Source organism: Sphaerodactylus townsendi, linkage group LG07 (assembly GCF_021028975.2).
Source record: "Sphaerodactylus townsendi isolate TG3544 linkage group LG07, MPM_Stown_v2.3, whole genome shotgun sequence".
Taxonomy (NCBI): domain Eukaryota; kingdom Metazoa; phylum Chordata; class Lepidosauria; order Squamata; family Sphaerodactylidae; genus Sphaerodactylus; species Sphaerodactylus townsendi.
The window spans coordinates 50050057-50062798 of NC_059431.1; the positions used below are offsets into that span (position 1 = coordinate 50050057).

A 12742-nucleotide genomic window follows, 5' to 3' on the forward strand; every position below is an offset into this window, starting at 1 on the left:
AAAGCTGGACAGGTTATAATAACTTGACTTGCAACAAGGTATCTCAAATATATGTTGAATTTAGTGTTGCATGGGCATCTTTGTGTATGTCCTGGAGATGGAGCCCCCATTTTAGATCCAAATGTGAGCCAGTTAAAAGTGCCACAAGGGCCTCATCAGGCCCATAGCCAAAGCAGTTTCGGCACTTGAAAAGCAGGTGGGTGCCTTACACAAAAGGCTCTGGTCCTACTATGCTGAAGACCTAGTCTGGATTGGGACCGTATGTCATTTTGAAACGACTCCCACTCTGTTCTAAAATGCAGCAGCAGCTGCCCTGGATTGTCCCTTGAGATGCTGTAACATCTAGCTATGCCCTAACTGACAGGTTATTGTTGAAGCCAAAGGTCATGCTTGAGGGGAAAAAATGTAATATCACAGAGTTCGTTAAAATTGTTCAATAAAATAATCTGTATCGTCAATCTTTGTAACTTGTTATATTTTCAAAATAAGGGTGGGGTTGAGAATCTCTCTTTAACTTTGCAGGAAAAGAGGGATCCTGAATGCAAACATTATTTCCTGCTACTTGAAAAAAAGGCAGCTGCTTTTGTGTCATAAGCAAGAGTTTTGTTTTTAATGTATTTGCATGCTGGCCATTGCAGAACTCTTTTATCAAATAAAATGCAACACAACCAGCAGCTATTTATCTTGCCAGTAACCTAGCCTTACAAAGTTCAGCAGATTCCATAGCAACCAAGATGACCAGCATGATTCATGTTGTGAGACTGCGTCAAATAAAAATCAGTGAAAAATAGATATTGCGTCTCTAGACAAATTCAGAACAGCCAATATTATCTGTCATTTGCGGTGGCAGAATTGGGTGCTTTACCTCATCTTGTTTGTAAAATGGGCCACGTTTGATGTCATGATTGCAATCAAGAGTGGCCTATGTGCATTTTCTGAGTGTGCTACTTACATTTCCTATCAGACGAACATCCTCTCAAAACTCCTAGCTCCCTCCTTTCCAGTTTGAAATGTAGTTTGAAGATTTGGTGAGGGCTTCTTGTCGCCATTAAGCAAAATACCTAGGACAAAAATCATCTTATTTGGACTTTTTGGGCAGAGAGTAGTGGTTTCATAACGTAGTCCTCTTAGGACATTATCTTTTACTCCTTTATTTTATTTGGAGGATCTTTATGCCACCTCTCCAGTTCTGATTTCACGTAAGCTGCTGTCACCTGCACTTTAGTCAGTTTCCCCAAAGCACAGTCATTTGTAGTTTTTCTATGTAAATAGTCACATGGAACAATAATAAATACTCAAAGATCAGTTTATTTTGTCAATAGGGTTTTTTTTCTTTTTAACTCCAGCAAATGTAGCCTATTGAGATGAAAAAAGCTTCAGTAGTTTTTTGAAAGAAAAATTTATCCAGGGAAGCACTAATGCAAAGTATTCCTGTTTAGCAACAGGGATCTTACGGAATACCAAAATGGCTAGATGTGGATGTGTTTCTTTGCAGTCATATTCTGAAAATGAAATTCTAAAAAAATAAACTATGCACCTGAAATGTCCGTGTGCCGGGTTGTCCATGACTCTGTACAGATGAGTGGGAGAGACATGTTTTGAGAACTTTTCACGTTTTTTGTTTCACTTTTGTCTCCCTTTTCAGGCATTTTACCCTGTCGAAAACCCTGTAGAAGTCAAGTTTGGAGATACTCTGGCAGCAAGATGTGTCTTTACTGGTGAAGGCAGAGCTTCAAAAACACGCATAGGGTATATGCTTCTTCATTTTAATGTTTTTAATAGCACTATTCCATATTTATCTGTTGAAGAACAAAGCTGTGGTTAGCAGCAGAGCAACTTACTGAGAATATCTGCCTCATTTACTAGCCTGTTCTTGTAAATTGAAACTAGTTGGCTAAAGAAAAAGCTTTTCTGAATAGCACATTATGAAATTGATGTTAGAGAATGTATTCATTTTCATTAAAGGCATTTGCCTTTTGCAGTGCAACATTCTATCTAGCCAAATCCAATGCTTATTGAAAGGTACAACGTGAGACTTGTATGTGAAAATTTTATCATCCCCTAACAACAGAATGTAGGTAAAATCTAGTAATAACAGGATAAAAATGCATGGAAACTCAATTCAGCAGCCTCATTTCTTCACCCTTGTTCCCTGTGGCATATTTCAAGGTGGGACATTAAAATATTTTTTCAGTTCAGTGAAATTTTAAATATTTCCAACACAGTGTAAAAAGAGGAATGTATTATCCACCTATGTTGGATAATGCAATCAGCTTTCATTATGCATTTTATTGTTAAATATAGCAGCAAAAGCAGTCATAGTGAAGCAAGGTGTTCTGGTTGTAAGTCTTAATTTCTGGAAGTCCATTCCACAGTCAAGGAAAAATAGATCCAAGATTTGCATCCAAAGCAAAGCTCTACTTTCAAAATGGGGCAGGGTAGCTCACTGCTGTGCAGGCATGTACACATACAGATCCCTAACTTTAAAGTACTCTTCTCATTCCCTGCAGATCTGCACTATAGCATTTCAGCATGGTTCAGTGGGGCAAGGGAGTATATTTCACATTGCTCCATCTGCTGGTACCTATTCCTTCACCATTTACTACTACAGCTGCCATGGGGGATGCAAATCCCTCCCCCCACTGTAGATTTGGCCCAAATCTTGTATTTCTTGTGCAGGTTTCACACATAGAAATGCACATACTGTAGTGACTGTTCTTATGTGAGGAAGACAAGCTTTAAGACTCATCCTTCCTTTATATTTTTCACTGCTTTTAAAACATATGGGAAGACCTCTTGGTTTTGTGATCTTTATTATAAGTTACACTTCACTACTGTATTGCTGCCTGTTTTCATAGTCTAACTTACTGCTAGGAATATAGTATCTTTTGGTTATTTTTACTGTTTAGATGCAGTGAGTTTATGGTTGTAGTTTTATTGACATTGTTCTTTAACATTCAGTGTTCAGAATAAATGTTCCATTTAGTCCTTATCTTTGAATATAGTGATTTGCAGTATTTTTCTTCTGAACAGCTTTTAAAATCTAGTCCTTTTCCCTCTCTGTATATACTCGGGCCTTCATTTAGTACTAACTTCTTGAACAAAATAAGGATAGCAGTATGTGGATGTAGAAAGTGACTGACTACTTCCTGCGCTATAATTTTGTTCATTAGAGTTCTGGCCAGGGATCTGTATCCCACCTAAGCTTTGGCTATGCCTTGTTGGGCTTGGCAGATCTTATACAGTATCAGTCTCCATAGTAAACAGCCATAAACTGGGGTTGATATTTAGTGAGACAGCCCATGCTCAGAGAATAAGGAGAAGACAGGTGAGAAAAGATCAGGTGATATTTGATTCAAGTAGCCCTGTAGCTGTGCGAAGTTCTTTAATGCTGTCAACAAAGCAACATTAGGATACTTAAGAATCCAAAGCTCCTCTTATAGTATAATAATAAAGCTGTTTTCTGTATTCTGCACATGCAGAATAATGTACTTTCAATCCACTTTCAGTGCGCTTTGCAGCTGGATTTTACTGTGTGGAATAGCAAAATCCACTCTCAAACAATCGTGACAGTGTTTGAAAGTGCATGTGCAGAAAGGGCCTCAGTCTGTCTTGATCAGGATTGTCTACTCTGACTGAGAGTTGGTTCTGGTCCTTTCATCTGGAGATGCAAGTGATCACATCTAGGTCCTTCTGCATGCTTGCTTTGGCAAATGCTCTACCACGGAACCATAGCACTTCCCTCATGAAGAATCCGAGGTCTGTCAGGTTAATCCATTTTATTCCAATTTACACCAGTCATTGATATTGTGTGTGTTATGTGCCATCAAGTAATGACCTTCAAAACATCCTGTCATTGATACTCTTGCTCAGGTTTTGCAAACTGAAGGCTGTGGCTTCCTTTATTGAGCCAAACCTTCTTGTGTTGGGTCTTCCACTTTTTGTGCTACCTTCAGCTTTTCCTAGTGTTATTGTCTTTTCCAGTGAATCCTCTCATAATGTGATGAAAGTATGGTAGCCTCAGTGTGGTAATTTTAGCCTGTAGAGAGAGTTCAGGCTTGATTTGTCTTTTTGGCAGTCCACAGTGCCCATAAAACTTTCCTCCGACACCACACATAAAATGGGTCAACTTTGATCTAGAAGAGAAGAAGAAGAGTTTGGATTTATACCACCACCCCCTTCTGTAAGGAGACTCAAAGGGGCTTACAATCTCCTTTTTCTTCCCCACCCCCAACCACAAACACCCTGTGAGGTGGGTGGGGCTGAGAGAACTCCAAAGAGCTGTGACTCGCCCAGGGTCACCCAGCTGGTGTGTGTTGGAGTTCACAAGCTAATCTGGTTCCCCAGTTAAGCCTCCACAGCTCAAGTGGCAGAGCAGGGAATCAAACCCAGTTCTCCAGATTAAAGTGCACCTGCTCTGAACCACTATGCCACTGCTGGACCCATTTTTTTATCTGATATTTGTGAATTACGTTAATGCTCCCTCAAATTGGTTAATTATCTAATAAAATAGATGAAATAGTATTTTTGTGAAAAACTGCTGCAGCAGTCTGTTATATAATGAGCCTTAGGAAGCTTCCTCCTGATCTGTTAATCAACCACAGAATAACTTTATGTAAATATAAGGTCCCACCTTGGCGGTGCCCCCTTTCAGAGAAGAATATGGAAGCATGTAATCCTAAATCTGAGAGTCAGTTTTGGGGATTTTAACTTGTCTCATAAGATGTGCTAGGAAAGAAAAATATAGCTGGCATCTAAAGTAACATAAGTTCCTTTCAACTTAAAGATGAAAGACAGATGTTCATTTCTGACATTACCTGGAAATGCTGAAGTTTGCCTTCAATTCAAAGTGTGCAAATGACATAATTTCTTCATAATGTGGTCTGTAAAATGAAATACATTTGTTCAAATCCATTCCTGTTCTGGTTTGCTTGTTTGTTTTTAGGGCCTTCCTTGATTACAAAGCAACATATCCCCAATTCTACTTTGTAGAAGTAATTATTTTGCAGGTTGGGTAAAAAAAATGTCCACTGATGGAATTTCATTAACAGGCAAATCAATATTTGTACTGGATATATTGTTACTTTTAGCTTACAAAACTGTGCCATGTCAGAAACACTGACAGTGTTTTGATACTTTTTGAGATATGTGGGTATGTTAGTTTATTCCTCAATGGCACTTTAACATTTTGATTATGTTTTTAAAGTAGTAGCAGTTTGATTGACAGGCCTATGAATCATATGGTGTAGTAAATGTATTAAAAGAAAAGAAAAAATAGAGGGCTTGTGGAGACAAGGTGAATTTCTGTGGCTTTTGTGAGATTTTGTATTTTCAAAAGCCTGAGATACCAGTTTCCTTTTTGGAAGGTTTCATCCCTTCCTTTTTCCCTGAGTGATGTCTGTATTGTTGCTATGGTGAATAAATGAATGCTGCATGATGCCATGGGGGAAAAGTCAGCATTGACGTATTTGCAAGCTGCAAATAGTCCACCCCCACACCTTTTATTAGTGGAGGCTGACTGTCTTGATTATGAAAATTAATTAAAAACAAACCAACAGTGAGAGCTGAGTACAGGCCATACTTCTTTAAAGCCTGTTTGACAGAATGACCTTTTATGCTCTTTGCCTACTGATAACTCCTGAAAGAGGCAGCCATGAATAAATCTGTAAAGGAGGCATATATCCGTATATATTGCTTGAAATACGCAGTTTACTGTGGTAAGTCCTGTTAAAAGAAAACAGGAAAAACTTCCTTTGACACTTCTGGGGATTTGAATTGAGGTACTATTGCTTCTGGTCTGTGAATATCTGTTATTTGTTAGATGTTTTTATCTGGTGGTGCTCCCAACACTTACAATGCTTTTTCAAGTGTAAACTTGCAATTCAAGTATGCGTTCAATGGCCTACAGTAACACTTAATCTTAATGGAAGATGCTGCATTGATATTCTAACAGTAATGAAGCTAAATTTTTTTCCTCTGCTCTATACCTCTGTAGCCTGGCAAAAAAATAAAATACATAGGATCTGACAAACATTAAATAGAAAAGTCCTGAATTAAATCTGTGAATTAATAATTTGTGAGTGGGATAAATCATGTTGGTGGTATTGGGTGGGGGCTCTTCAGGAAAAAATATTTGCTTATAGTGCTTCATTCCCTGTTATTTATCTTGGGCACAACCCGCTAAGCATTGCTACTTTACTTTCCCAAGTTGTGCTTTAAAAACAAACATTGAAACTGGAGGAGGCTGTGCAGCATTTTGGTGGATTACATATGTATAGTATGAAGAGGTGAGCCAGCAAGCAGGAAATGAGATGTGCAGCTTATTGCTGCACACTTAAAAGGCTGTATACCATATAAGAGTTTAAGTTATATACTGTATAAGTTCTATGAAAATGATGGAAAGTAGTGTTCCATATTGTGAATGCCATGCAAACAGTTGACATTAATGGCCTTATGCAGGGTCCTAATGCATATTTAATGTGGAATGCATATTTAATGTAGACAGCACTGCTGTCTAACCTTTTATCAATTTTTGCAGATTTTTTTCTGATTTGTGATTTTTCTGATTTGTGATTTTTTTTTCTTTTTGCACTTGATATGTCTTCCACAAGTTTGTTTAATCTAGAACTACAGCTAATAAAAATCTACTTAAACTTCTCTCTCTTTTAATTGTATCTTGCTGTAGGAGCACATCCAGTGATGAAATGTGCAATTTCTACATTATGTATTACATGGAAGCCAAACATGCAGTTTCATTCATGACCTGTACACAGAATGTAAATCCAGAGATGTTTAGGAGCATACCACCAGAAGCTAATATTCCTATTCCTGTTAAGTCGGATATGACCATGATGGCCCATGGACATCATGAAGGTAAAAATTTCCTCCATATGCCAGTGGCCATGGGAAGGGATCATACAGTTGATCAAAGAAGATAATTACATTTCAAAGATGGTTATATCTAGGTTTGCAGGAAAATATTGTGGGAAATGGTGTGTTTAGGTATAGAAGCTCTTTTTCAAAGAAGAGCATGCAAACAGTGATTTTGGATATGCTAGATAGCCACATCCATAGCTTTGGCTTGGGAGCTTCTATAGAGAGACAAGATCAAAGAGTCCATCTGTAAGGATGGTTAAGTATGTATGTATGTGTTTGTTTAATTTTTATTCCAACCTTTCCTGACCAGAGTTTGTTCAGGGCGACTGGTAGCATTTAAAATATACAATTAAAATAAGTATTTGATACAAATGTATAGGTAAAAATTAAAATCCTGACCAAAAATAAATACAAGACAGCACCACCATAAAAACTAATACTATTAATAATAATAATGGGAAGAACAAGGAAACTGAATTCCTGATTAGGAAAATGAATCCTGACTAGGAAACTGAATCCCTGATTTTAGCCGCTCAAATTCAACCAGGGCCAGAATCGAAAAATTCTCAGATGATATAAAGTGCAGATTGTGCAAAGAAGCTTACATAACTGTAGATCATGTATTCAGCTGCTACAAAAAGATTGCCCAGAGGCACAACTCAGTGGTGAAAATGATCCATTGGAATTTATGCAAGAATTACAACATAAGAACAGCTAAAAACTGGTGGGAACATTGTCCAGAGAAAGTCATGGTAAATGAGAAGGTCTGGATCCTGTGGGACATTCAAATCCAAATGGACAAAGTGTTGGCACATAATACACCGGACATCACAGTGACCGAGGACAAGAAAGTGACCATCATCGACATAGCAGAACCCAGTGACAGCAGGGTCATTGAAAAAGAACATGAAAAGGTCACTAAATGCCACAATTTGAAAATTGAGCATCAGCGTCTATGGCACAAACCAGCTGAGGACGTCCCAGTGGTAATCGGCGCCATTCCGAAAACACTAGGGCAGCACTTGAAACATCTTCAAATCGACAAAATTAACATCTGTGAAATTCAGAAGGCAGCCCTGGTGGGATCCACACAAATACTACACTGATACATTACAACTTCCTAGACCTCTGGGTGAGGCTCGAATTGTAATGAAAGGCCAACAACCAGATAAAGAACTGGAAGCTGTGAAGTCAACCATGGGAAGAACAATCAGGGAGGGGACATAAAAAGAGAAAAGGAGAAAAAGAGGGAGAGAAAAATGAGAGAGGAAAGTAGGGGAGGGGAGAAGGGAAGTGAAGAGACACAGAAGGAAAGAGACTAGCTAGAATAGAACTGTCATTGTCATCACCCATAGGCCTGATGGAAATATTTCAGTCTTGCCAGTCCTGCAGAATTGAGCCAGGTCCCACAGAGTCTGGTTCTCATTTGATAAAAGAGTTCCACCAAACCTGAGCCAGAGCTGAAAAAGCTCTGACTTTGATCAAGGACAGCAGCACACTTTTTTGGGACCACTAGCGAGTTGTTGCCAGCTGAGCATAAGCCCTTTGGGGGATATATCGAGAGAGATGGTTCTGCAGGTACGATGATCCCAGACTGTTTAGGACTTTGAAGATCAACACCAAAACCTTAATCCTGATCGGGTGCCCAACTGGGAGTTGGTGTAGCACTAGTTGTATGTGCACTCTCCATGGGCTCTCTCTAAGAACTCATCTCAATGCATTCTGGATCAATTAAAGTTTCTGAAGTAGTTTCAAGAGTAGCCCTGATCCATCTTATCTAATTTGTTACAAGTTATTTCAGATGGTGTAGTGTTTGCTTGGTGGTCTGGGTGTCAGTGTGAATGAAGTCTTTGGCTCTCAAAGCTCTTATGGCTTCATAAAAATTTCATAAAATTTCATTAAAAATTATTCTAGCTATATTTTGCAAATGCCAGAAGTATTTCAGGAATACTGGTTTCATTGCTATTGCCATATTAAAGGTGGCTTATGTTAATAGGTGGCTTATTGTGTAGGTAACCTGCAACATCTGCACTAAAAGAAACCAGGGAATTAAAATAAGCATTTACAGTAACTTGGGTTGTAATTATTTTGAAGAGGGGCATTTTTACTTTACAATTTGTATATGAAGCACCCTAAGAGATTTACATTTCCTATTATCCTGAGCTAAGCTTTTAATGGCACCCGTCTGATGTGTAATATGAAATGGCATAGCATTGCCATGTTACCTTTCTGTACACAGAGGTTCATTCTAAAAAGAGTATAAAAAGTAGTCCTAAATTATTGGAGTATGTAAATATCTTTATTGTGTATTGCTCTTGATTCTTTGTGATTCAGAAAGTTGAGTTATCAGAACTTTTTAATTTGTTACTGAACTGCTTGGCAAAGACACATTTCATCTCCAAGGCACTGTTCATATGTTTATATTCTTCAATCAGTGATTGTAACATCAAGTAATGAGTTAGATATTTGAAACAGCCATTGCTGTGATCATGGACTGATACCCTAGCCAAAAAGCTTTCATGTAATTTTCAATTAGGTGCCTGCAGACATCAAGGGAGTCTCCTAGTTATCTCAAACCTATCCTGAAAGCTGTGTAGGGATCAGATAGAGTTCCAACAGACTGATGTGTGAAAAGGGGGTTCTTATGTGGTCACTTTGTAGTTGCCTCCTTCAGTGAAAATTGGATGAAGGGATGCAAATTCCTATGTGACCTTCCTTTTTAAGAGCCAGTGCATTTATTGCTGTTGTTCATCAGGAGTTGAGTGGTAAAAGGATTTATGTTCGTGAGGGATCTAGCATATAGAAATTGTTGAATTAAATGGCTTATATTTATTTTATAATCCCAGAGGGGTTGTTATGTTGTGATAATTCATACAATGCTTTTTAGTTTGAGAAGACAATATGCACAGATATGTTAATTTTCTGTCATTTTTTCTCTTAGGACATTAAATTTCCTCTTTTCTCCTTTTCAGAAGCCATAAGGGGACAGTTAAGTTCTGTAGCACAGCAACCAAAGAGGGAAGATGAGGAAGTTTTGGATCAGGGTACATATATTTGTTTCATTAAGTGTATAAATTTTATATTGTAGTGGTTATTGTATATTTACTTGTCATTTGTGAGACTACTGTTCTTTTCCACCAACTAATATCTAAAGGATTTCTCTGCCACCATATTACCATGCTTTTAAATAATAAATGATTTACAAGGAAATGGTCAATTACAATTCAGGTAAAACTCATTTGTACTACTTAATCCTATTTGATTTTCCTGTTCTCGAGTTAATTAACTTAATACAGCTGTAATTTATTTGTCTTGTACTGTGCCAAGAATTGATATACTGAGATAATTTTTTGTGCAAAGGAAAACAGGTGCTGCTTTTATACTTAGTACTTCAGTGTAAACATTTGTGGATACTCATCACTGCTGTAAAGTTTGTAACAATGATTGGTTCAGTTTGGCATAGTAATATACAAAGCAGTTTGAAGGGGAGCTGAGTGTTTTTATATTGAGTTAATGGGATGCTGAGCTTTATTTTTTATATATATACGTTTATGCTGTAAACATGCAAAATGTGTGTAATTGTATATATCAGGCCTGAACAAGAACTGCAAAGGCTTAATTTCTCTTAGGCTTCTCTTAAATCTTTCAGGATAGCATTGTCAGTACAGATTTCTTTCATCTGGATACTTTTCTCATAAAAACTTATTGGGGTTTTGGTAGTGGAATATATGATGCTCTAGCATTAAAACTAATTAATTAAAGCAAACACAAGTTTTTCCAACCAGAAAGTTGGATACAATTACAGGGTTGAATTCAATATTTATGTCCCTCCTAAGTGAGTACTTTCCATTCAAGAAAGGTGTCAGTTCCTGAAGATTTTTTCCTTTGCAAAAATGAACCATAAAAGCTAGCCCATAATGTGTTTTTTTTAAAAAAAAGAAACCTTCCAAGATGGTACATTTGGACAAAAGAGACCTTAAAATATGATTGTTTGAGCAATACAAAAGAGCTGATTAATTGGGTTAGGATCACATGTACTTCGTAGATAATAGTTATCCTGTATTGATAGTGGCTGTAGTTCACTGTAAGTATTGATTCTGTTGTGGAATAATTCCCTTGGAAGAATGCAGGGAAACATATTGCGTCAGTATGGAAAAATCTATGCCAGCTTTCTATTTTGATGTACTGTCATACTTTATATTGTAGTGATTTATAATGTGAAGATTGCTTAACATTATAATTGTTCTGAAACAGTTACTCATTATCCTTTGAATATGCCAGGCAGAGACTTAATGGTAAATCAGTTGGGAGGTGATAAACTTTTAAGATCCATTGTTGTCTTTAAATCCCTTACCCTTTGTTCTTTAATGCCTTTTTATCTCGATTTAATGTTATCATTATTAAACAGTACATCATAATCAATTAAAAACATATTTTGCAGGTTAGATTTTAACCCAGTTTAATGTAAACATCAATTTTTCCTTTTAGATAATTAATGGAATACACATTTACTGCATTTGGAGCTTCGTAATTAATACTTTCGGTTTACTCCTGTCTCCAGCTTTATGTTTTATTGGATTTTAAGATGAACTGTATTGCAAGTCAGATAGTGGAGATGCAACTATATCCAAGCATTTATTTTCTCCAGTAGTAATGGTAGACAAGGTTAATTTATTAATTCAGTTTTTACAGTTGGGGAATTAAGGCTGTGAGAGTGAGTTATCCAGTGACAGAGCAATCCCAATACAGTACTTGAAAATGGCTGCAGCATGCAAAATTACTAGGTTTAATCATTATTGATTTAGCATTCAAATCTCTTCTTCTGAAGCAATTTCCAAAGATTTAAGCAGGAACTCTCTTGAAGGATAGCCGGCTTGCTGATCGCCTCTTAGTCTCGCTAGTACATTATTTTGAATGTGGTGACATCACCTGGTGATAACTGTAATGATAATATGGGCCCTTGACAAAATTCTTTAGTGTCTGAAAGCATTTCTTTTGCTTTACTGATTCGGTTTGAAATTCACTTGTCTTATATAAACATCTCAAAAAGGAACTGCAATGCTGCCTGGTTTAATAACAAACCATTACTTCGTACATGTACCTCTAATATGTTTCTATGGAAACTGGCTCTTTAGTTTTGTTGGTCAAGAAAGAAATGAAAACCCCTTACGAATGAGTGGGAGTTTTTTGTAATTAATTTCAGTAAGTTAATTTAAATTATGTCTTATATCAGCTTCTGCCTCCCACCCCATTGGACTTGCAGTAATTCCAGCTAATACAAATGTAAGTACAGGCAGAATCAACACCACTTTTTGGGACTGGGCTAGCATTGTTGAATATTAAGATGCCATTTTAAAAGAAGTATTCAGATTTCTGTGTAAACAACATCATACACAAATAGTGATGACATATACTGCAAAATAGATTAACCCAGATTAACAACTGTGTAGTTATAAATCTTTTTCTTGTTATTCAAAACTTTTATAAAATTGCCTTTCCCCCATGTAACTAGGATGGATCTTTAACTCACAGCTCCCTTCCCCTCCTCCTTTTCCTGTTGCCCTTATAATGGGTTCATTCCTAGGGGAGACTTCCATATGCATAGGCAGTCCTAGTAGAAGTGCTAAAACTATTCCTCTCTGCTAAATAAAAAAAAACTTTACCTCCACTATCTTTTCCACATGCACAAGACATAACACAAAGTACTTTTTTTCAAAATCAGATTAAATCAGATCACAGGAACAACATTTTGTATATTCCATTTGGTCCATATGTGTTGATATTTCATTAAAATTATATTAAAATGCTGTGTATTGCTAATACTCACTCAAGCAGAACTGTGCTAAATACGTTTTTTCTTTCCACT

At 37.0% G+C, this 12742-nt stretch overlaps 1 protein-coding gene across 6 annotated transcripts in view; it reads left to right on the forward strand.

Moving 5' to 3' along the window:
* Nucleotides 1-12742, forward strand: part of PAM (peptidylglycine alpha-amidating monooxygenase) — a 220633-nt gene that overhangs the window by 130874 nt on the left and 77017 nt on the right. For all 6 annotated transcript variants that reach the window (XR_007245071.1, XR_007245072.1, XM_048503652.1 and 3 more), the window contains exons 12-14: nt 1646-1749; nt 6686-6873; nt 9849-9920. Coding sequence is in view for 4 of the 6 variants with exons in the window: in XM_048503652.1 (XP_048359609.1) it covers nt 1646-1749; nt 6686-6873; nt 9849-9920 (364 nt within the window). In the remaining 2 variants the exon portion in view is untranslated. The remainder of the gene's footprint in view (nt 1-1645; nt 1750-6685; nt 6874-9848; nt 9921-12742) is intronic.